Source organism: Lagopus leucura, unplaced genomic scaffold (assembly GCF_019238085.1).
Source record: "Lagopus leucura isolate 7727_CA_CO unplaced genomic scaffold, USGS_WTPT01 Super-Scaffold_100009, whole genome shotgun sequence".
NCBI classification, from domain to species: domain Eukaryota; kingdom Metazoa; phylum Chordata; class Aves; order Galliformes; family Phasianidae; genus Lagopus; species Lagopus leucura.
In genome coordinates, this window is record NW_024962266.1 from 11,328,022 (window position 1) to 11,353,609 (window position 25,588).

The following is a 25,588-nucleotide window of genomic DNA, read 5'->3' on the forward strand; positions in this document are numbered from 1 at the left end:
GAAAAAGAACAACAACAACAACAAAGGTTTTTAACACTTGACTGAATGGGAAGGGACCACTGATATGTTTTTGTACAATGCATACATACAAGTATGTAATGAATAGGTAAGAAGTCACCTACATTAATATCCATTGTGAATAGGTCTCCTAAAACCAAGTGATTTTTAAGCCTTTTCTTTGTTTGTTTACTGTTCTGGCACTGTTTTTGTGTGTTTCTTTCTCAGTTGGCTACATGCAAGTACTTCAACAAACAAAATGTTTGATCTGCATATGTTTCTTCATGAGTTTTTTCTTTTGGTTGAAAACAAAAGAACAGTATGCTTTTATATTTATCTATTGCACAATTCGGTACTTTTTCATTCTCTTTCCTTTTAGAGTAATTCCACTACTAGACTGAACAGCCCCACAGAATCCATTTTGGTCTGTTAGCTCAAAGACTCCCAAAACAAAATTAATAATAATAATGAAAATAAAAAACTCTAATTACGCCATTACATACAAATGTACTGAGACAGACTTTGAGAGTTCATAAGTAAAAAACAATTGCTAAAAAAAAAAAAAAAAAAAAGCCTCTCAAAAAATACAGTACAGTACAGAGATAATACACCACAATAGCTCAATCTGGAGCTGCAACAGACAACAACAATGCATTTAAAATATTTATTATGGGCTTTTTTTTTTTTTCTTTAATTGCAGGTAAAGAAACATCCTCAGGGGATATTTAAAGCAAAAAGAAAAAAAAAGAAACAAACAAAAAAAGCGAAAAACCCCACTACACTCTACTTTAGAAGTTCTACCAATAAGTTGATTTATGATCAATAAAAATAAAAAACAGTGAACATAACATCTCAGCAAGCACTCCATTATAACCCACCTCATAGTGCCAGATTACTGCAGCAAACTGTGTCCTGTGCTCACAGAGTTATTGCATCTGCTGGAACACTACAGGTTATCCTCACGATGGCTGGAGTATCTACACAGATTTCCAGCTTTCATTCTCAGTTTCTCCCTTTGTGTACTGGTGAGAATGTTAACATTCTTACAACAGCTTTATATACGCAACAGAACACAGATCTCTGTTATTAAATCAGCCTTCTAAAATATAAAAATATTTGTTATTGTGAAAATGTCTTTCAGTCATACTTCAATTTTCATAGTTTTAATAAGGAATACCTAATTAGAACCATCACTTTAGAACTATGATGTGCATTCAGTCGACTTCATGTAAATAGACAAACAGTTAAAAACATGTACTAACATTAAATATAGTCAAATTGCAAAAACATACAATCTGACAATGTTGTCGTGTGCTCTTTCAAAGAGTGCATAGGACAGAGTGCAGCAGTCAATACAGTAAATTCTTTTGATGCAATCCCAGGTCAAAGCTGTAAACATTCCCAATTGCAGTTTCTTGGAAACTTTTTGTTCACTTCAAGTCTTTATTAGCAAGTTGCACTGGGCTTTCCCCTGTCATTTTTTCCACCAGTCCCAGTCAGAATCATCATCCATCTTTAACCCGTTTGGCTGTTCAAAACTACTCATAAAAATTTCTTCACTCAATTCAGGGTAGTCATCCTTCCCTTGCAGTGCACAATGGCACCTTCCACATGCCATTTTTAGCAAGGCCCCCAGTGTATGATCTTGAGAAGCAGGTTGAAGTAGTCAGCTATGCCTTAATGGGATTTCCTGCAGGTTTGGGATCATAACCATATAGGAAAGTAGCTGCTATTACAAGGATGGCTCCGAAGAAAAAGACACTGAATAGAATAGGAATGGAAGAAAAAAAATAAAAAGTTAGCTGGTTTTAGTTAATGTGATTGTATGCAGTACAGTCAAAGAAAGGACATCAAACCTGTGGGAATATAGAAAGAATAAATTATATTCATCTCATTTATAATGGAAAAATGTCCACGTATTTCTTGGGGAAGAATGCAGGAAGAAGTTGAAATCTGTTATCTGCATCCAGGTAAGCAAAATAATCTATAATTATACTGACATTCTGAAAATTAAACGTAGTTTCATGGAATAACTGTCAAAGGTAATCAGACTGACTTTTCATTTCTATTCCTTTTGACTAAAGCTCTATGCAAAATGCAAGCAGAAGCTAAAGAAGTGCAAGTACTGTAGCCACTCAGCTGTTTTTAATATTTGATACACATCATGCCTTTGGAGCTAAACATAGCTTTGAAATCCAAACTTGTGTTAAAACTAGTTTCTCCTGCCCAAGAACCAGTTGCAAGTCAGTCTATACTCAGTTTTGGCAGCTATGAGAGTATTTTTATAAGAAAAACATAATAGACACCCTTTGTGTCGTCACAAAGGGGTCTTTCAAATTGTTTCAGTAGTTACCAGTATACCATAAAGAAAAGAACCTCGCTGACAACCTGGTTTTCTGAACACTAAAAAGACTGTGGTACTCTACATGATAATACTTCAGAGAATACAGTTTGCTTACTTCAGACATGATCTACTGCAGGACCTTCAAAAGCACTTCAGCATTTTATATCTATTATCCCAACCAAAAATGCTTGTTCAAGTGAGAGGAACAACTAGGAAGTTCACATAAATTCAGTTGGCATAAGAAAATACTAAAGATTAAGCTTTATTAAATGGGATGGATTCAAATTTTACATCCTGTGAGTTGGCTCTCCTTCATTTAGTTATTCAGCAATTTCTATTTTCACCGTTTGCAGAGGCAGCTAAGTTACTTATTAATTTCTATTTGAGCACACGGAACTTCTTATACCACTTTCCACATTTATTTTAATAGGAGGCTATTTAGAATTTAAGTCTGACATGTCCCATTTTTAAGCCCCAACAGTTAACTCTAGTTCCTTTTTTGAAAGTTTAAACAAACTCGTGCTTACATTGTGCATACTCCTTCTGGTTAAAAAGTTTTTATCAGAAATATTTTTATACCTTGAATGTGTAGTATATATGTGATAAATTCATGTTCACTATAAGCAAAATCCTATTAATATATTTAAAAATTAGAATATTACTTTTACGCTCCATACCTTAAGAAGAAAATCACTCTACAATGTATCTTTGTACGAAACACAGCTCCTAAAATGCTGTTCACAAAACTTGGTGTATTGCACCTAGAAGCATACAGCATTTTTCTCTCCTTCTTAGTCAGGTCTTTAATAAAGAATTGTTAAAAAAAAAAAAATTAAAAATTAAAAAAAAAAAAACACCCTGGTTTTGGGCTTCTGGGTGCCTGCTAATCACTGCAGTAGAATTTTCTGCGTGTGACTGGAACAATACCTTCTAGGGACTGTTTAGAGAGCAGATGAAGAGCAGTATAAATAGATGATCATCACTACTGTTGTTCAGTCATAAGTCATCTTGCAATGAGGTGACTTGTAGAAGATATGTCAATTTAGGAGACAACTAATGAACAAGAGTAATCGCTTTGTCTCAGCTCTTACTCAGGGACAGCCAGGGAGAAACTGGTTCCAAGAGCAGAGCGAAACACAGTGCAAGGCAGTCATCCGATATAAAGAGGAATAATCTTAACAAACTGAGGGAAAGCAGATGGAAAGAAAAGAACATAGAGCCTGGAAGAGAGAGGTCTGTCAAAAGCTGAGACTTGAGATTCAATTATTCCTTATCCGTGGGAGCTCTATCTTACAAAAAACTTAATCTTGATAACTATAGTACAACATTTTAGTACTAGTTATGTTATGGAACTAAATTTTCTGTGGAAGTTGAATCTAACTATTTTGTAAGGCTGCCTTTCATTTATTTATTGCTGCTGTTATATCTGATAAGCATTACGTTTTCAATCACCGCTTTCTTCTGTACATGTGAAAAATAATTCTTACCTCGTGGGGACAAAATCCTGAAGCCAGAAATAGGAGATCAACGTTGAAAGTATAATAGAAAGAGAAGTTGCAAATCCCTTTAAAATGTTGTCTGCATACTTTATAACAGCAGCAATCACCAGGCCTCCAAGTGCCTGAAAAATATTGAAGGTTGGATTTGCAACACAATAATTCCACTGAGAATATCTACGTTAACAAAACAGTCGTGTTTTAGGAAAAGCCTCTGTCTATGTCTAGAAATGTTACAATTGTTTTATGTTACATAAATCCACTTTATTCCCCAGTAGAGAAGTTATCATACTATTAAATACATTATTAAAACATGATTAAAATTAGCAGAAAACATTTGTACTATACATTTTTAGCTGTGGGAGAAAGTATGTATTTAAAATATATGTATATATTTTTAAGCATTGCAAATGAAATAATTTACAAAATTTTATGTTGCACAACAATCATATACCTGCTCTGAATTTCCAAGTTTTTATTTAGAAGCTTTTTCTAACAGTGCTACATCAGACTTTTGACTATAGACATCCCAGTAGCTTCACCTACATTCATTAATTTCCCCAGCCATTTACAGAAGGGAAATCTCCAAATGACAGAAACATAATATATCTTACCTGTAGAATAACAACTATCCAAGTAAGTTTATTATATCCTTGAAAAAATCCATTTTTGGACAGCTGCTCTCCATCATATATATATACACCCATCAGACCAAAAATGCTGCCAAAGAATCCTGGAAGTACAAAATTCATTTATAAGTTTCAGGTGAAAAACATGCAGTCAGGTTTCCTGTCCTCAGACTGCTTACACACATCCGATTTTAAAATAGGAATGCTACTTGCAGCGTCACATCCAAATGCAATCAGTGTTCAGATAGATAATTTCTTTTAAAAAGCAATTTTCTACACTTATCAGAAGTTCTGTCTGTCTCCACTAGGAGTTTTTCATATGCATATCTTTCATTGCTTTCTACTGAATGAAGAGATTTATCAGTTCACTCAGTTTACCAGTAATGTCAAAAGAAGCAACTGAGATAACACAAGAAGTTTATAATTCAGTGAGTTTTCTACTGTTAGGTTTTCTATTGTTAGGAGGGAAACTTTCTGTAATCCCTACAGGAATGAAAGTGATGGAGACAATAGGCTCTATTCCTCTCCATTCTGTAAAAAGCTGACCACTATTTTCATTGCATTCCCTTCCGTCTGAAAAGAAGGACATTGTTTTGAGTGAAATAACACCTTCCGCTTGACACAAAATACTTCTTTTTGTAAAGGTAATTAAAAGCTCAGATTTGATTCACAATAAACTAATTACTTCCCTTTTTTTTTCCCTGATTGATCTGCTAAAATAGAGGTAAAATAATGAGGTATTGGTACATATTTAAAAAACTACCCAACTTTTGTTTCTGTTTTTTTCTACAATCTCTAAGCATATGAAAATGAAAATTAGGTTTGATGTAAGTTTTTTTTTGTTGTTTTGAGTAAAGCTCTATTTCAAAGCTCTTGCTTAGGATTCACTTGCTCCTGAATGATGGTGCCTAAAGTGAGCAGCTATCTGGCACTCACAGGAAGGATACACTGAGGTGTTCTTGAAATTAACTGTGCTGCATTAACATCTAGGCTCTAGAAGATACAGAACAACTTTGGAAAGAGAAGGTATTCCCTTACTGATATCTGCACACTAGGTAAGAACATTAGAAGTTAGGATGAACATTTGTACATACGTACACAGTTATTTGGTGATTATTCAGACAATTAAAACAAACTGATCTTCATACTGAAATAATCATAAATTCATTACCTCATCTTTTTTCACAAACATGCATGCTTTTTTCTTGTATTAAAATTGCAAACCTATAAAAACTGCCTATCCAGGCAAGATAAAAAAAAAATTCTGTTTTAAAATAGGTCTCAAAGCATTTATTTAGGAACATATTTTATTTTAATGTTCCATGTTTAATGTTGCTCTTTCCAAAAAAAAAAAAAAAAAAAAAAAAAAGAAAAAATATGGAGGAAAGGATACTACATGTACTTATCTGATTAATCTGTGCAAAAGACACACAGGACACGCAAAATCTGCACAAGACAGTATTCTTTAGAGCATATTAACTAAAAATCAATTGACAGATTCCATGCAAACTTACAAACACTATAAAAAAGTTAAATCAAGAACTAGGTTGACAGCAGAAAGCAATTCCTAGAATTCTCTTGTGTACTACTCATTTATTAAGCACATTTATGCAGACCACTACATTTTTGATATTTCATAGTCCCGCAAATTTACTTTAAATCACAATGCAGTACTCCTGCTCTAAGAGATAACTAAAATTAAACTTACCAAGCTGAATGTTTCTTATCCACACAGACTGCTTAGTTTCCTTTAAAATTTTCTCAAAATAAACGCCTGCAAATCCACTAGAAAAGCAAGCTATAAGAACTGCCATCAGGCCTACAAACTGAGATCCTGCTGAATGCTCCTTAGCAGCTGTTGCTTGAGAGTCTGAAGGCCACTGGATGTAAAAACAGTGATTTTAACAATAAGTTTGAATAAAGTCACGAGCATTTATAGAATGCAAGATATTTTTTTAAGCAACAATAATAATTACTAAATGCAGACAATCATGCAACCTTTTGTATTTTGCATCACCAATGCTTTTAAAGAACTGCAAAGACACAACTTTTCTTACTACATGCTTGTAAGGAGCACAGCTGTGCCTCACCTGGGATAAAATCCATCATCTTAAACAGGCCTAGGATTTTACCTGCCATATTGCATAAGCCAGCACCAACCCTGAATTCCAGCACTACTCATCTGGTCATTCACTGTCATTGACTTTTGCCATCTGTCAGTTGGTTACCTCCTCTATACACAAGTGCAAGTCAGGACACCACTTAGCCCAGATGCCTTTAAGATGTGATAAACTGTCGTAGGTATGTGAGTCTGTTCATGATTTTGCATACAACTAAAACAAGCTAGATGTTGTGAAGTATCTAATGCTAAGAGAATAAAATGTAGTGCAACAGAAAAAACATACTGAAGATCTGTTAATTTCTGCCAGCACGTTTTGCTCTTATTTTTAGTGATTAAATTGAAAAAAATCAATAAAATTTAATCCTTAGTTTTTCTTTTCATCTTTAAGATTTACAATAAAAATTTCTAGAATACCCTAGAATCTGCTAAAAACTCTTAATCTCTTATCCCACAGTCACTCTAAAAACTACAAATTCCTATACCTCCCATTATTTACAAAAGATCTTGCTCTTGAAAAAATTTAAGTCAATTTGTCATGCTGAAACCATACATCATAAAGTGAGCAGCAGGACTGTGCCATCAGAGAAGATCTGTGAATACAAACTAATGTCAGAAGTGCACTACAAATACTTTTATAACTGCTATTTTCAGGCCAATCCAGAGGCACGAGAACTCAAGAAGAGCTCTTATCTCTTGCTTTTGAACCATTTTTGGTGTCCTCCAGCCATGGCCAGTTGTGGCTTTGTAGCTTCTGCTGTACTCCAGTACCAGTGTGCAGCTGATACGACCAGGAAGCTGCACAATCAGGAAGCTGTACAATCAGTATACAAATGCACGTTCCTTGAGCAAACACACACTGCACTTATTTACCTGCACAAATGCCACTCCTGTCATTAAAATTACCAACGACAGCCACTGGTATATACCCAATTTCTTGCTTAACATGGACACGGAAAATAGTGCCGTGGTAAGAATTTTCAGTTGATATGTAACCTAAAAGAACCAGAAGCACTTATTACCACATAATTCATGTTTGGTTTTTGAAACTTACAGAGCAATCCAGATGTACAGTACCTGATATGTGGCTGCATCTAGGTTTGACAATGCTACATAGAGCAAGTTATTCTGAAGAGTGTAAATTCCTGAAGGAATGGCAAGTTTAAGAGTTTCCATGGGCTTATTAAGAATTTCATCATGCAGCACTCTGTTCAGGGTCCGTAAATTGCACTCTACCAAAGAAACACAGAAATAGACTTGTAGACTAAATGGAGAAAAGAAAAAAATAAAGAGCAAAGTACTGTTCTCCAACACTAATAATTTCCCCCTTTCTATATCTATCACTGCTATCACAAACCCAAAATACTACAGAATAATTGTCTTTCATAAACCTGAAAAAAGTCTTGGTGTAGTCTGGAATAGCAGAACTAGAACAAGCTACCTCGGGAAGTGGCTGTGGAACTAAGCTTGCTGAGTTTTAGTAAGCACGTGGACAGTGCACTCAGACATACAAGCTGATTTTTGGGTGGTCCTGTGTGGAACCAGGAGTTGGACCTGATGATCCTTGTATGTCCCTTTCAACTTGGGATATTCTATGATTCTGTGAATTATTCAATTGATGTTAAAATAAAACTTATTCAGTCATATTTGAAGCTGATAACTTAAAGATACCACCTACTATGCAGATGTTCAGGAGCCTACGGAATCATCAACATTTATGAATACGCAATGTTATTTTTAAACTGTTGAAAACCTAATGCACATGTCAAGGAACTGGGTAAATGCAGTATAAAATGTACAGAATGAAAGTAAATCCAAATTTTTCTTTTGAGCTTAAAACTGCACTTCTTTTTGTATTAATTAAATTGCTATTTCCCTCCTGTATCTGTGTGATTTATTTATAGGCTTCAACACATGCATGCTTCAGACACACAGCTTTTCATTTTGTCCTACTTTTATTTATAAATTTCTTAAAATATCTGAGCAAAAAGCAGCTTCAAGCTGCTAGCAGAAAATTTATTCTCGCACACCTTAGTATGCACAGTTATTTAAAGAGAACTCGCTTCAGCAGACGCAATATTCTATTGGTGTGTTGAAAAGTGAAGTATGACTACAGTCTTCCCAAGGCTGTCTCTTTATGAGAAAGCAAAATGCTTTTTTTGTCAGCCTCTACTCACACGGCTGCCTTGCAGTTCCCATTACAATACAGCATATTGATTAAGAAAATTACTTGGTGCAAAACTGAGTACATACTGCTGTCTTTGTAGACCAGTAGAACACAGGACAGAATCTTCAGAAGTTCAGCAAGAACTACTGCAGTAGAGGACAAGTAACGAGGTCCTTCTTCTTTCAGTGTCCGAGAGTAACGCATTGTCAACACCAAACTTGTGGTCTGAAAAACCAGGATGCCCAGGGAAAGGTATTTTAAATTGGTAGACATTTCTTTATTACTTTCTTCCTGAAAAAGAAAACAAGTAAACAAACAACAAATCAGGCTTAAAATTTAATACTGCAGATAGACATTTTCATTTGGAATCAGCATATTAAGTTAGCCACAGACCCCTCCAGCAAAGGTAAACAACCAATATTATCTGATATTTCAAGAGAAAAAGGAGATTATCACTTCAAAAATGTTTTTAAATACATGATTAAATATGGGAAAGCATATCTGGACATTAGACGAGGTGGCAGCTACAGAAATATTCCTTTTAATTTCTCATCTGTGAAAAACAAAACAGTCAAATAAGGACTACTAACTTATAGTTACCTTTCCAAATACTGGTTCCACAAAATGAATCTTTAAAGTGAATCCAATCACAGATCTCTTTACACAGAGGAAGGCTCAGAAGATATCTTCAGAATAAAAAATAAAAAGCCCCATACTGCAGAATGCCCAGTATTCCCACAGCAACAAGCTATCCCCAGAATGGAGTGCTTCTCATTCTTCCACCTCCCCAGAGTTTTCCAGGTTGCAATTTCTGCCTTGTCAGATAATACAGCATCAGAATAAGAGTGAGTCAGGGCTGTCCTGACAGGGTTTCCTTTGCACTTTGCTGCCAATTAACACCAAGTAAATGCAAGAAACTAAAAGTATTGCTGCTTTTGGAGACAAAGTTACAAGGCTATGTTACCACTGCTACTCAGAACATTGTATCATTCTTTTCTGCTGTTCTTTATGTATGTTAAGTACAAAGACAACCCGTACACAGAAATGTTCTTCATAAAAAGCTTACTGCCTTCCCTATCCACTTATTCACAAAACCAAGCACTGTTTTTATAATGCCAAAGCAAAAGAAAACCAGTAATTTCAAGAGAAGTAGTAACAAGTCCACATGTTGCATGCAGTTCTTATTTCCAGAAGCCCAAAGCTGACGTGCGTAGTACATATTGGATGCCTATGCCAGAGCTGTCCCTGGGTATGTATGTTTCACATCTACAGGTACACGGAGCTTGACTCTTAACTACCCACTTTTATACCCACTGCTGAAGCACGTGCTCATACCTCTAACTACTCTGCAGCTGAAAACAAAGCGTTTCCTCACTGACACCACTTCTCTAGTTCAACAAGGATTTTTTCAGAGATCTGTAGAGAAGTGCCATTCAAATATTCCTGACTTGCCCTAACCTGTCTCTAAGCTTCAGGGAATTTTCTCCAGTCAAGCATACAAGGTCACAAGAATATCTGTGTAACATCAGTATTTCAGAGACACTGCAGTAACCTGCCAACAACTACTAACTGCCAAGTCACTGAGATGTGAAATATACACTTGTATCCTAACAAATAAAATTGTTTACTTCAGAAATGGTACGGCTGCAAAAACATTTGTAAAAGCTTACTAGCAAAGGAGAAAGAAAAAGATGCCTGGATGCAGAAACAGATGAAGCAATACACAATAATTCCCTTAAGGAAGCTTAACAGAAGATGCTTTTATAATAACCATGACTTCATTTACCTCACTGAACAAACAAATACTGTAAGTGCAGAGGACAGTATAAATCAGACAGAAGTATCAAGATGACAGAGAAACAAACTGCAGCCAAAACTCACTATTTGCTAACTTTTTCCAAATAATGGGTTCTGATGGAATAACCCTTTACATGAAGATAACTGAAATTATGCACACCCAAGAACCAAAAGAAGATCTTTTGGTCAAAGAGAAACACGTTTGGAGCAGGTATTTGCTATAGCTGCAAACAAGGATGAGAAACAGAAGCAGTTTCCCTGAAGAGATGTAGAGGGACATGAAAGGTCAGAGCTCTCACCCTGGAGAAATGCCAACAGAACAGGGAATACAGAGGTAGAAAAGGGAAAAAAAATCCACCAAGTGAAAAGACACAACAGAACTTCATACAAAGGTCCACCTGTGCTACAGGAGAAAGCTGACAGCAAAATGAGCATTTAGATGCCAACACACCATTTCTTCCAGCCATCCCATCTACTCAGTCTTTTAGTATTGAGACCTGACAATCTGGATACAGAAAGAACACACAGTGATGATTAACACAAAGTCTCATAAAAGCACACTTACAGATGTTTCTTTTCACTTTTCAAAATGCTTCTGAACAAAATACAGATAATGGGAACATATTTGCTGAACTTAGACTAAAATATTTGCATTTTGTGAGCCTGTAAGGTGACAAAATATTTTAGGACTTTCTCAGCACTCAGAATTCAGTAACTTAACTGAAATAGGTCACAAGAATAAAAACTAACACGTGCATTTCTTGTCATACAACCATCTATTTATGCTTACAGTGTGAAGGTGTATCACCATTACATTGCTCATGAGCAATTATCAAAACATTCAGTAAGGAAACATAACAACATGCACAGCAGTGTAACAGACCCACCGTTAGGAACACGTACCAAATCATCATCTTGAACTATAGTATTTTCTTGATCAGTAATCATGATTTAAAAAAAAAAAAAAAAAAAAAAAAAAAAAAAAAAAAAAAAAAAAAAAAGGAACTTCTCCCACAGTAACACTATCAATTTAATCTTGCTTCCAGCAACACAGCCACAAATCCACTTTGTCCTATTCACCGGGCTGCATTCTGAAGCCAGACAATGTATTTCTAAAAAGCACCAGCAGCAGAACACATTCCTTTTCAGCAATTCACCAAAGCAAATCAAGAGTCCAGCTTCATAGATGAACATAGATTACAAGCTCTCTTCTCAGTGGTCAGCATGACACGTTAGCAGAGAACAAGTAGTTTCATGTGGAACTAAAGCTAATTGCTCCACAAAGCAGGAACTGCATACTTCTGAAACCTACGCACACCAATAAAATTACCGCCCTCTGCTGAGCACACACAATACCTTATCATCAATCCTTGTCTCTCTTCTTTTTAAAGGTTGTATAGTAGCTCACAGAACTTGGTGCAAGCTGAGGACTGGATCCCAAAGAGGAGCCAAGTACTGATCCTGACACAGCTGAACTTTGTAACAGCCCACAGCAGGGCTGGATTCACACATCGCTAGCAGGTGAGACACTCACCCAGCTCCTGCTACCCTTATTGCAACAGACTGTGCAGTCATAAACTGAGTTAAACACTGTCTTCAGTAACAGTCCACACCCTGACAGTCTTAAATCAATAACGAGATGAAAGTTCCCAGCACACTGCTTGTACACAGTCACTCCTCCTGACTGATTGCTTGCCTGCCTTTGGACAAACTACCCAGCGCTCCGCAGGCCACAAAATCAATTTACACCTGCTAGTTCAAAGGCTGGGAGTCCAGCTGTCACAGTATTTCTCAGGCCTTACTGGGTTCCTTATCTTCCATTTATTAGTCCAGGTAAAAGAAAAAAGAAAAGGAACTGCTTCTATGTAGTTTAATTGGTATGCCTTGAGACGCACCCTACAGCAACGTGGAACACAGGGGAAGAGGCCAAGGGCAGCCTGTGTGGCAAGTCACTGAGGGTGCTGTGCTCTGCACCAATGGGCAGAGGCAGAGTGCAGAAAGATGCTCCACAAAGAGCTGTTCTCCTCTCAAATGTAAGGGGGAAAGATCAGGAAAAGGATTTACAGCACGAGCAAATGATTTAACAAAAATCGGTACTGTAAGTATTCAGCTCATAAAAAGATCACACTGCATGAAGCTTTAAAAATGTCTTTTAAAAGGAAGCAGATTTTTTTAAAGTGAAAAATCAGCAGTTTCCACTTCGTACCATTAATTCAGACAGAATGAATGAATTTCTGATTTGCAGGTTTCTATTTCCTTCAGTAACTTTCCACAACAGGCTAACATTTCACACTTCAGGTTCTATTTTTCTATCGTCAAAGTTCTCTCAGTGTCCCAAGTTATCTAATGTTCCACATTCTATTTCATGAACTACCTGAAATACTAGAAAGCAGTCACCATACCTGGCTCACTTTTAATTAACTTCATTAAATTTAATTTTCACTGCATTTCTGGAACTTCAAAAGTATATACTAATATACATATAATATATATACTACTATATATCATAGTTTCTACCAGCAGCTAGTTCTTGACTCCTCCCTACCCTTACACCAGGCAAGTTAAATCTGAAAACACACACAAAAAATCCTATGGATTCTTATGCTTCTCATGTTCTCAGTGACGGCACTACACAGACTGCATTCTTCCCAGCCCACCTGTAAAGCATTTATTTTCATGCTGAGAATCCCTCAGCACAGAAGTTACTGCTACGGTTTGCTCTTATCCACTTTACTATGAGTGAGTTTAAGGTTGCCTAACCAAACAAACAGCACTGACACTTTATTTACAATACAACAGAATGCTGAGCAGAATGAGACAACCAGACTCTTAAAAATGCAAAGCTCATGAAGTTGTGTATGCCACTGCACAAGTTCCATGCCTAGGACCTGCCAGAAAGCGACCGCCGACCCTTCCTTCTGTAAGGCAGACTCAGCGCAGAGTCCATGAGCTCGCCCTGGTGAAACAGGCATGGACACATTCTGGCACATTCTCTGAAATCAGGATAGCAGATTAAAGAAACTGGACTGCATTCCCAGAAGAAATTTGAACCCAATACCAATACTACTCCCACACAAATATAATAAGACGTCAACAAAGAGGAAAAGCACAAGAGGAAGGTGGGGTAAGAGCCACCTCACAAAACCTGAAGAAAATATGGGCGTTTTTTTGTTGTTGTTGTTTTGTTTTCCCCCTAAAACTCTGCCTTCTATGCTTTAGTAGTGCAGTGCCTTCTTGTCAGTGCTGACAACACATGTAAAGTGCAGCTTTCTGTAACACAGCTGTACTTCTCAGAGGGAAATTCTACTCCCATACATCTTTTTTTCAGAAGCCAACATGATCTTCTTTACATCTACATCTACAGCTTCTGCAACAAATATTTTACGTATGGAAATAAATATCCCAGATGAAGCAGAGGGTGCAAAGACCATTCAGAATCTACTGAGTGCTGCTCAACTGGTTTCTGAACAGGATTTCACACACACAAATATTTAACCTCTATCATTCAACAGTGCACTTCTATTTTCCCTTTTGCTCCAAATACATAAATCCTTCACACATCAGTCAACGTTCCATTAAAATTAATAACGCTGTAAAGCTTTGTATGAACCCCACACCCTCTCACTTTTTGACACCGTTTTCCATCTTCCTCACACCAGGTATGGGTTTCTCTACTGTTCCCCCCATAAGTAAACTGTAACTGTCAGCTCCCTTCCCACACGCATACCACTTTTCAACTAAACCACTGCAAAACACCTCATTTTAATACTTACCCTGCTCTTTCTCTTGCGTTTCAGTTTGTTACTCATTCTCCTTGCTTGATAGCTTACAACGTGTACTATTTTTCTTTTTAGGCGTTACAAAATCTAAATGCACCAGCGCAGTTTTCTCCTGTCTTTTCTAACAGAAAGTAACAATCTTCTTGTTTTCTTTCTTCTCTCTCTCAAAGGAAGGTTTCATACAGTAGCATTTTCAATTTCTCAATTTACATTTAAAGGAATCTTGTGAAAATAAAAAAGTATTCTGTATTCAAATAATATTTGATGAGAAGAATACGTCGAGTATGACACAGCAGAACATTGACAGAACTCTGAACCCTGGCTTTCAACAACCACACTGAGACCTTTTAACATCAGCAAGAGCAGATGGGTTACACATTAAAATGTAACTGCTGAAGACCAACCAGTGATTTCTTCTTAACTTTGGTTAAGGTCAGGAGCAAAGGACCCTGGAAAGCTGTACCAGTGATTCACCGACAGAAAACTGACATTGCCAAGTCCAACAAGGAAGATGCAATTACATATTAACACTTGTTTCCAGATAGTGCTTCAACAAATAAGTTGGGATTCAGGTCAAGTTTTCTTCAATTTGTACTGAAATGCTGATTTTTTTGGACGCCCTACAGAAGAATTTTTGTTTTATTTTTGTATGGAAAAAAAGTTACAATTCTAATCTATGTATAAAAAAGCAAAGTTGGGAATTATGAATCTTAAATGTAATAAAAATCTTCACTGTGGCTAAATACTCTTTAACCCCTCTGTATCTGCCAGTAAACAACAACAACAACAACAAAACTAACAGGAACTCCAACCAACACAAACTTCATCCTTCACAGCAAAGCTAAGCACCCAGATATACGATTTTCTTGGATTGACGAGAATTTAATTAGATGAGTGTTAAATAAATCACATACTGAGCATAAACATTCAGTGCTCCAAGAATGCAGGCCCTCACTGAACTAAACCTAACATCAGTACTGCCTATAAGATAAATGAGTTCTTATATGTGCACAGTAGAGCAATAGTTTTATATTGACTTAGGCTATTACGTCAGCGCCTGCCTGCCAGCACAGAAATTTGATACAACCTGCCTCTCTTTTTCAAACAGTACACACACTGCATTCATTGTACAGATCACAGTATGGAAAGATCCAGGTAGCGTGCAAGAAGCCATTCAGTTCTGGGTTTTAGCTCAAGTCCTGATTCTTCTGCAAGCACAGGAGTGCAGCATCAGGCTGAGATGAGCCAGGCGCTGCTCTGCTGCAGCTCCTGCAGACGCTCCAAGGCAGTGGCATGGCTCAATGTGAGGTGCTGAGAGTGAGTGCCTAGTACTGCTGGGGTTCAACTGCAGCTCACAGTTCAGTTATTTCTGAATCACTAACCAGGTTTGGGACAATTCCTGGTATTTACACAAACTGGGAGAAGAACCCCGAGAGCAGCCTGCAGAGAAGGACTTGGGGGTCCTGGTGGACAAGAAGCTGGACATGAGCCAGCAGTGTGCGCTTGCAGCCCGGAAAGCCAACTGTGTTCTGGGCTGCATTTAAAAAGGGGTGGCCAGCAGGGAGAGGGAGGTGATTGTCCCCCTCTACTCTGCTCTTGTGAGGCCCCATCTGCAGTAGTGTGTCCAGGCCTGGGGCCCCCAGTACACGAAAGACATGGAGCTCTTGGAGCAGGTCCAGAGGAGGGCCACTAAGACGGTCAGAGGGCTGGAGCACCTCTCTTATGAGGAAAGGGTGAGAGAACTGGGATTGTTTAGCTTGGAGAAGAGAAGGGTCCAGGAAGACCTCACTGTGGCCTCCCAATATTTGAAAGGAACATCCAAACTGGAGGGGGAAAGGCTGTTTACGAGGGAGGATAGTGATAGGACAAGGGGGAATGGTTTTAAACTGAGACAGGGGAGGTTTAGGTTGGATATTAGGAGAAAGTTTTTCACACAGAGGGTGGTGACACACTGGAACAGGCTGCCCAAGGAGGTTGTGGATGCCCCATCCCTGGGGGCATTCAAGGCCAGGCTGGATGTGGCTCTGGGCAGCCTGGTCTAGAGGCTGATGACCTTGCACATAGCAAGGGGGTTGAAACTATGTGATCATGATTGTTCTTTCCAACCCAAACCATCCTATGATTCTGTGATCTGTGATTTTGTGTGCTACAGGCAATGTAGCCACCTCCAGACACAGCCACATAGCTTGAGTACAGAGTGAAAACAGGTCTGTAGAGTTCTTGCAGAAAGCCAGTCATTACAAATAAGTTTAGACAGCTAAACAGTGAACAGAAAGGGTCTGAGCAGAAGACAAGAAGGTAGAAATTTTCAAACGGAAAAACTCCAATCTCTTGTCCGTCTTACATTCTTAAGCTGGTTCCTAAGAGGTACACGTCTTAAGAATCCCCCTCCCCCCAAGCTAACTGTGCAGATCCCTGAGCTCCAGTTGGGGCACTGAGCCCGTGGGAAGCACCACACATACAGGCACAAACTGAGGTAACTGATGAAGAATAAGCCATGGTGGCAAGCAATTGAAGAACAATAAGAGAGAAGAAGATACATCAAGCAAACCCATCCCAAAGATCAAGAATGCATTGTCCTCATTTAACAAAGCCAAAACCTGAACTATTTTAAGCAGACAAGTGATTTCGTTCACCTAGGTAGCTGATTAGGAGCATGGAGCGTCTCAAGCATGAAGAAAGGCTGAGAGACCTGGGGCTGTTCAGCCTGGAAAGGAAGATCAAGGGGAGATCTTACCAATGCTTATAAATATCTACAGGGTGGGTTTCCAGGTGGATAGGGCCAGGCTCTTTTCAGTGGTGCCAAGCAACAGAACTAGGGGCAACAAGCACAAACTGGAACACAAGAAGTTCCATATAAACATGAGGAAAAGCTTCTTTACCTTGAATGACAGAGGAGTCTCCTTTTCTGGAGATATTCAAAACCCACCTGGGCACCTTCCTATGCAACCTACTGTAGGGAGTACAGTACCCTCTTGCTTCAGCAGAGGGTTGGACTCAATGACCCCAGAGGTCCCACACCTCCAACCTTTGTGATTGTGTGATAACCAAGACAAGGAATTAGGCCATACAGGCAGCCTGTAATGGACATAGAGCAGCTTCAAACAATACACTGCTCTAAATAAATCAAATTTATACTTGCTACTACCACAGTCTGTTCTCAAACCTGCATTTTCACTGCACATTCTGCTTCCATGCATCTGAACACCACACACCCAAAACCAGCAAATCCATGTCTCCCAGAACTGTAACTCTTACCACAAGTTCACATAATGCCTAACAATACGTAATGGAACAAAAAATTACAGTTTTCTGAAGGAACAGATTATTGCAAATCAGTTTATCAACAGCTATCCTGTGCTTAATACGCTACAGCCTGTAAAAATTATATGGTGCTGCTTATTCCTATGTAAAAGAAAAGTGCGTATTATTGAGCTACAACCAAGCCCAATAGAAGTCATCAGGCCAGGCTGCTCCAGCAGATGTCTACACAGCTACAGCTTTTATGGAGTTCTCTGCTGGGAACAATTGAATAGGTGAGGCCCACAGGCACTGCAGCACATGCCAACAGCAATGTGCAGTGCCCGTGAAGAAGGGCAGCCCCATGGATTTTAGATGAAGCAGTCTATCAATTGACTGTTTGTTCCCAAGCCCACTCTATCAGCCTGCACAGCAGTTCTCTGAGAAGTAAGGGTTACCTTTGATCCCAATCCTTCTACACAGAGGCACTGTACCAGCCCAGCTTCCCACTCTGGTGCTCCTTTGTAGAAGTTTGTTGCATACACTGCTTACACCTCAGATAACACAGCCCTCCACTGTAGAAAGCAGCTTCAATCTCTAGAATTCTACCAAATCAGTTTGCAAAACTCTGCTCTGGCTTCCACCTGTTTGTCACGCTTACAACATACTTTACAGAATTCACTAAAATACGACACAACTTGCAGTTAGTACCTTTTGGGGTTTATCTTCCACCTTCCATTCTATTTCATAACACAGATCTCATTCATTACTTTAGCATTTTTGTTGTTGTTGTTTTTTTTTTTTTTTTAATTGAGCCCTGAGCTTTGTACCGCTGAAGCCTTTCTCAAGTCAAACTCCCAGCGCGATGCCACGCACACACCTGAGCGCGCAGCTCTCCCGCCCCGCTGCACCGTAAGGAGCCGGGCAGGTGAGCCGCCCCGCCCCGCGGCCAGCTGCCTCCACACAGCCCCACCTTCCTGCTCCCGCCCTCCCGCCCAGGCCGTGCCGCTCACTGACACCTCCCGGTCTCCCCCTCCGTCCCGCTGTTCCCCTCTCTCACCCCGTCCGGCCCCAGCCCTCCCAACAGCCCGCTTTCCATTCACCCCCCGGCCCAGACGCCTCCCGCTTCCACGCACCCCAGGCCTCCCTCAGGCCTCTGCCCCCAGACCCGCGCAAGTCGGCCCGGCCGGGCTTCCGCCGCCGTTCCCTGACCGAACCTCCCACCCGCGGCCCAGCCGGCTCCCAGCTCGCCCCTCACCGCCGGCCCGGCTCGCCGCAGCTACCGGGCGTTTCCGGGTGCCGTCCCGCAAAGGCTCCGGCTGCAGCCGTGGCCCCGCCCGCTCCGTTCCCAGGGCCGCGGCGTGCCTCCCACCCGGACCCGAGCCGCTCCAGCGGAGCGCGGGAGGGCAGAGCCCGCGCGCAGGGCGGGAGCAGCGCCGCAGCCGCCCTTCGCGGCCCGCCGCCAGCGCAGCGGCCACCTAGCAACGCGGATCGAAACGCACGGGAGCGCTTCCGCCGAGGGTCCTTTGCGTGGGCGCCGCTGCAGCTGCGGGGGACGCGGGGGGTTCGTGTGAAAGCCAGCATCGGTTTATTAAAGAAGTGCAATGCCGGTTCAGAGCGGACGCTTAAATTAAAAAAACGTTAGTGCGTAGACCAAAGAAACAACTGTCAACCAAATGGTGAAGATCGTATTGAGGCTTTTTTTTTGCTGTGCAACCTCCATGTTGGGTATGAATTTGTTTACATTCCACTAAAGCCGACAGTATGATATTATTTTAGCATCCTTTTTGCCATCCCATGTAGGATTGCTCACGAGAAGTTAGAGGTCATCTTTATTGTATGCAGCAAGGGGCAGTGACAGTGCTCAAATTAAGTTTTGCAAATAAAACCATTTGTCTGACATTCTGTGTTGGTTACTAACCAAGTATTTTCTAAACAACTGTTTCTCACACCAATCAGTTTTCAGGTAGGTGTTCATCACATTTTCCACTGGACATAAAAATAATTTAATGAAATCATATAGCTAGGGTACAATACGCTCTCTTAAAATGGTGCTTAGAACACTGACAAAAGTAATGATATCTACTAATGACTAAACCCAAAGAAACTAATGAAAGATATGACATAGTAACCAGACATGGAACATGATAGCCCAAGTAACATCTGACAGTTTGACTGCGTGGTGGTGTTTTTGTTTTTTTTTTTTTTTGTTCCCCTGACATTAAGTAATTAATCTAATATTACTGCATATAATCCACGTCCAGGATGTCGAGCACATCTTCTGATGTTCACATAGACCACTTTGATGTAACAGCAGAGAGTGCGAAGGCACTCAAAATGCTAAACAACAGCAGGAGTTGGGGACTGGAGTGTTTCCCAGCAGAGCTCTATAAAAGCAGAGAACAAGCACGATAAGCCAAATTCAAAACAGATCTATTCATTACTATTACTAAAAACAAGTCGGTTTTTAAAAAATCTTGTTACACCCTTCTATTACGTAGATACTTCTGACAATAAAAGTCAACAATAAAAGTCTCCATGAATGTTCAGCAAGTGTCAACAATTGTTTGTGTGTGCCATTTTTTCCTCATGGAGAAATTCACTTTTGTTTCCTATGTACTTTCATGGCAGACACCATTCTGTCAGGCTGTCCCTCTGCTGCCATCTGTAACATGGCAATAAAATGTGACAGAATATTTTTGGGAAGGTTCAACCCTCTACTGCCATACCACCAACACTGCCTCCAACATCAAGGGCCAACATAATTAAATAGGAGGCACTACTTTTGGAGCAGCCCTCCCACATGCTCACATATTCTAAAATACTTACTCACATACAGGAAATTTGACAGATACTTCACAAATATAAACAATACTTTAATTTTTCTACAATACAAGTATGAAGACACCAGCAGAAAAAGCTTACCACTTGACTACCCCCTGAGGAAGGTGGTTGCTGCAAACAAACAAATAACAAGTAAGGAAATCTAGAAGCATTACCACTCTGTGTTTCTGAAGACACAGTTTTGTCCATAATCAATAAAATTTTAACAACTTAACCCAGAGCATAGTTTAAGCTGTTTAAGAAGGCAGTAGGTTTAGACAGGTAAAGTACACACTGTAGTTACACACTCTCTTCATCCTGTCTTATACTTGAAATTAAAAAGTGTGGGGGAGGAATAAGTGGAATGTCATTGCAAGACTCAAGAATCTGGTTTATTAAAAAAATAAAATAGAAACAACAGTGAAGGATTAACAGAGCAGGGCCTACAAAATCTACTTAGAGAATAGGAATTTAAAATTGGAGGCCAGCAAAATGTAATGGGGCCACAAATCACAATGTAAAGCAAGACAGATTCAGACTTAGAATATAACGGATACTCAAATAGTTTTCCCAAGTTAAGGCCATATTTTTCACAGCAGCTTGTTTAAATATTGTTTAATCCAGAAGGAGCTAATATACGATGTTATCTGCATACCAAAGCACTCATAAATTGCTCTATGAACCATCTATCTATTAGGTTCTTTGTTTACCAAGAAAAGAAGAAAACACTGTGATGAAAGCTTTCTTACCTGCTTTCCAGAATAAGTGCTTCCTGAGAATCCCTGTAAAGTAATAATAATAAGCCATTTAGTTCTATTGTAATAGACTCCTCATGAGCTGTGTTTGAAGAACACACATTAGCCTTGAAAATGCCCTAGTTTTGTTACTGATTTTCATTTTACATTTTTCCTTGCAGCTTTTTTCAAGTGAATGGTATCATATAAGTACAGCTACCCTGTTTTTAATTCTATTAGCAGTTTCAGAGGATTTGCAAAGCAATGCATCATTCTGGCTGAACTACACAATTTGAAACTGAAATAGTTACCCTAATATTGAAATATATCATTTGTAATAAAATTATCCAATCAAATTTATTCAAACAAGTACAGAGATATCTTTGCTAGAGGGAAGAATGAAAACATCTTCATCCTAAGGTTCAAGATTAAACAATATTTTCCAATTTTAATTTATTATCTGGTTTTCTCAGGCATTTAACATTAGCATTGTGCTCCAGTTCTGCTTGAAGAAAGCTTTAAGAAGGAATCTAACTGGAAAAAAAAAGTGAATTCTGAAAAGCTAGATATTCTGCAAGGGTCTTAACAAGTTTTCTGGTGAAGCAGTTCTGCTTATTTGAATAAAACTGCCAACACAAAATCTCACAACCACTGACTTGTAAGAAATGCCATCTCATATGGTACACAAGATGTCTCCCCTTTGTGATTCAGGTGGAATAAAATGTAGCCATTGTGTCCCCATGTTAACCAACAGGTGGATGTATCTTACTTTCTATAAGAAAAGCTAACTCTTTGCATCTCCTACCACACAATGACAAGATCTAAATTAAGTGGTTGAAAAGCTTAAAATGAAAATATGAATATACATGTAATAAAGTAGCAACTATTATGACCTTCTAAAAGAAAATACTTTTTCCCAAGAAAGGCAGGAATACTCACAAAGACAAATGCATATGAAATAATTGAAAAAGTGAACACAAAGTTTACTGAATGAATTCAAAGATTGCTGAATTTAAACAGAAATAACTGTTCTGAAGAAGTGTCTTATTAACTAAAGATCTCATTCTGTAATTACTAAAAAAGAAATTTAGAGAATGACAGAAGAAGTCCACTTACAGAGTAAAATGATGACTAAATACTTTTCTTATGAGAAAAATATAAGGCAAACTTGACAAGTTTTTACTTACTGGTTTACCATGTTGTCGGCCTCCAGAATATGATGAGCCCTGTAAGAAAAAAATAAAACACCTTTTATTAGAATACAAAACATTTTATCACCATCTTCAGGCCATTCAGACATGTGCCATACTTAGCACAAACTAATTTGACTGCTGTTTGAACAAAATATGATTGGGATACTTAAAGCTACAGCTATCCACTACACATCAAAACAACAGCAATATATAATTCTGAATCAAGAAAGCAGTGTTTTGAAACACTGCTTGAAAGAAATGCTTTACACAGAGGAGCAATCAATTGATTCTAACCAATTACTTTATTCAACTTGCTTAAACTACTTTAATCAAATTTTTAATATCCATTTATCTCAGAGGCTCAGGAAAATGAATACAGATTTCAGCATCAAATAACTGACTCAGACGGTAAACAAAAAGCATTAGGAGTGATGGGAAGAGAATTCACTTACCTGCCCACCATACTGGCTGCTTCCTGAGTAAGAAGATCCCTATTAAGAAGAGAAGAAAAAAAAACACCACAAAACCAGAGGAAACTTAAGTATTTGCAGAATAACAATGGTTACTCTTCTCTGCTGCACAGAATGAAACATCACAGGAAGACCTTGTGACTGAGATAACAGCAGGAATGTGGAAAGTGTATTAATCTAAGAAGATGCAATGAATCACTTCTGACATAATTCTTCTATATTGCTGAACAGCTGAAAGTAGTACATTTGGCAATCACAAAGATCTGCTAAGAGTAGTCTTTGAGAAATATCTGGACATAAAGCATCCTTCTGGATGGTTCTTTGCAAGGGAAGAGAAATTCTATTTTATCTGTGAATCTCTCCTAGGTGAGGTGTGCATTCAGAGAACTTTGTGTGGATTTTTTTCCTAATTATTTCAAATAAGCAATGAAGAAGAAAAATGAAATTGGACTATTTTTTAGTATCATTGGATGAAACTCTGGAATCACAGTAGTATCAATGGAAAATATATTCCAATTTCTTATTAGGTAGCTAACAAATATAATGGATGCCTATTTGGGGCAGTAAAACTTCTCATTCTGTGACAAACTACTAAGCCACAAAAGATATATAAGGAGATGCTTACAGTAAGAGATTTGAATTGCAGCTGAAGATGAGCAAAGTATTATTATTATGGGGAACACACACAAATTTCTATTTTTAAAGCAACGTATATTGGTCTGTTTTGCATCATATTTCTGTGTATTAAATCTAAACAAATGCAAAAATTATTACTAATTAATACAATTGAAAAATAACACAGAAAATAGCTTTTGAATTTGGTGCTATAGCCATGTGAAAATGAAACATGAAAATGGATATTTAAATTATCACTTAAAGTAGCACTCCAGAGTTAAACAACTGAAATTGCAATCTATAGAGTCACTTTTCATTAAAGTTTATCAGCACTATTTCATGTTTGTTACTAACAGTCCCTGCTTTCAGACACCTAGTGAGCATAAAATGACTGACTGAAAAACTTTCTGGCAGTTAAATGCACAGCATAATATTTTTCATTTAATAAGTAACAGGTAGGAAGAACATTTTGAAAGAGGAGTTGCTTGCCTGTCCTCCATACTGATTGCTTCCAGAATAAGAAGAACCCTGTAAAAGAAATGTGAAACTCACACCTTTTGTTAGGCCTTTTTTTTTTTTCTTTTCTTTTTAATACTACCTGGCACCAAAAAGTTAAACCTAATCTAACAAATATTTACAGCACCAATTAACCAGAAGAACATTACATAGTCATTAACGGAGGGGCAAATAGCTCTTTAATCAACACACCATATTAATGGTTTATGCAAAGAGATGAACCCTGTGAAATATTATTTCAATTACTTTTTCAAAGTAAGCAGGCTTCTAAAACTACAGTTTTGCCTACTACTAAAATTTTGTTTTCAATCAAGTCAACAGATATTTATAAAAAAATATAACAGAAATGTAAAGGGACTGATTTAATAAAAAGCCAGATACACTTTATGGAAAGCACTGTTCCTATTTCTGTGACTAAGCTCAGTATTCAATTGCTTCTGGGAAAACGTTGCAAAACTGAGCCACACTTACTTATCTAATCTGTATAAATGAGAAACAAACAAACAAAAAAATGCTTACTTACCTGTCCACCATGGTAGTTGCTTCCTCCAAAAGAGCCCTGTATTTAACGAAAAATAGCAATAGTTACTTCATTAAAAAATCAGTTTCAGGTAGAGTAAAACCATAGGAGAACATCTTGACCTAGCACACCGAGGAAGTTATTTGCACTGGTTACTAGCATACTTTTCTACTTTGCTGATCAAACAAGTAAAGGATTTCATTTCAGCTAGTCCTTATTCTCTCATATTGCTTGCAAAAAGAAATAAGCTGACAGTTTATGCGCTGTTTTCAACAATTCTAATACTCGGTGGTATAATCATGGCATGTTCTTGCTTGATTTCATAATCTGAGAAAGGGAATAAATTTTGACAAAAGATAACTGAAAATTTCAACAAGGCAGGTATGTTGTTTTATTTTTTATATTTACAAAAGTATGACAAATACAGAATCATAGCATCCTTTGAGTTGGAAGGGATCTCTGAAAGCCATCTAGTCCAATTTCCACGTACTAAGTGAGCAGAAACAGGACAATAACTCTAATTTTTTAAACAGGTTGCACTTGCATAAATTCCTGGAAAAAGTTAATTGGAGAAAGGTAGTTCCTTGGGAACTTCCTAGTTACACATTACTCTGAAAGTTATAGAAAGACAAAGAATACTTACCGGGCTCCCATCAGGACAATGACATCCACCCTGTATCACATACAAAACAAACAAACTTATTTTCTAGAAATTATATGAACGTAAGAAGATTCTGAATTAAGTCAAACACTTATTTTGCTATTGCAAGAAAATTAACTTAAAACAGACTCACACTACACCCTCTGAAAATTAGCTTCTTTTTCTTTCTATTGTCCCTTCAGGCAAACTGCGCTTGCTGATTGATGTTTTTTTGTTTGCTTGTTTTAATTTAGTCCAAGTTGTTACTTAAGTTTATAATAAAAATCACACCAAAATTGTGAGTAAAAAAATTCTGAGCAGCACTACAGAAAAATAATTTGTTGTTTCCCTCCCCTAAAGGAAGCAAAAGTAGCTGGAATACATGCAGTACTCATACATGCTACAGATGTTATGGAAAACACTAAGGATTACTTTCAGTGGAGGCCTGCAAGATGCTCTAATCTGATAAAAACAAGACATGGCTGAGGTTTGCCATTCGGTGTCTCAAA

General features: G+C 38.2%; 2 protein-coding genes across 4 annotated transcripts in view; both read right to left on the reverse strand.

Annotated features, from left to right (window-relative positions):
• Positions 1 to 526: 526 nt before the first annotated feature.
• Positions 527 to 18,911, reverse strand: SLC35A3 (solute carrier family 35 member A3). 3 transcript variants are annotated; one of them, XM_042873742.1, is made up of 8 exons: positions 18,827 to 18,911; positions 8,839 to 9,043; positions 7,663 to 7,817; positions 7,459 to 7,581; positions 6,175 to 6,346; positions 4,452 to 4,570; positions 3,829 to 3,962; positions 527 to 1,758 (listed from the first exon to the last, which is right to left on the reverse strand). In XM_042873742.1, exons 2-8 carry the CDS (start codon positions 9,023 to 9,025, stop codon positions 1,668 to 1,670), a joined length of 981 nt encoding a protein of 326 aa, XP_042729676.1. In that variant the 5' UTR covers positions 9,026 to 9,043; positions 18,827 to 18,911; the 3' UTR covers positions 527 to 1,667. The 3 variants fall into 3 exon arrangements, with proteins under 3 accessions (XP_042729676.1, XP_042729674.1, XP_042729675.1); XM_042873740.1 differs by lacking the exon at positions 18,827 to 18,911 and adding an exon at positions 14,323 to 14,664; XM_042873741.1 differs by lacking the exon at positions 18,827 to 18,911 and adding an exon at positions 9,353 to 10,432.
• Positions 18,912 to 19,269: 358 nt separating this feature from the next.
• Positions 19,270 to 25,588, reverse strand: part of LOC122181204 (hornerin-like) — a 40,918-nt gene continuing 34,599 nt past the window's right edge. The window contains exons 55-62 of the mRNA XM_042873583.1: positions 25,083 to 25,112; positions 24,443 to 24,478; positions 23,893 to 23,931; positions 22,771 to 22,809; positions 22,313 to 22,351; positions 21,141 to 21,173; positions 20,494 to 20,523; positions 19,270 to 19,955 (exon numbers count right to left, since the gene is read on the reverse strand). Of these exons, the coding sequence (XP_042729517.1) occupies positions 19,857 to 19,955; positions 20,494 to 20,523; positions 21,141 to 21,173; positions 22,313 to 22,351; positions 22,771 to 22,809; positions 23,893 to 23,931; positions 24,443 to 24,478; positions 25,083 to 25,112 (345 nt within the window). The 3' untranslated portion in view covers positions 19,270 to 19,856. The remainder of the gene's footprint in view (positions 19,956 to 20,493; positions 20,524 to 21,140; positions 21,174 to 22,312; positions 22,352 to 22,770; positions 22,810 to 23,892; positions 23,932 to 24,442; positions 24,479 to 25,082; positions 25,113 to 25,588) is intronic.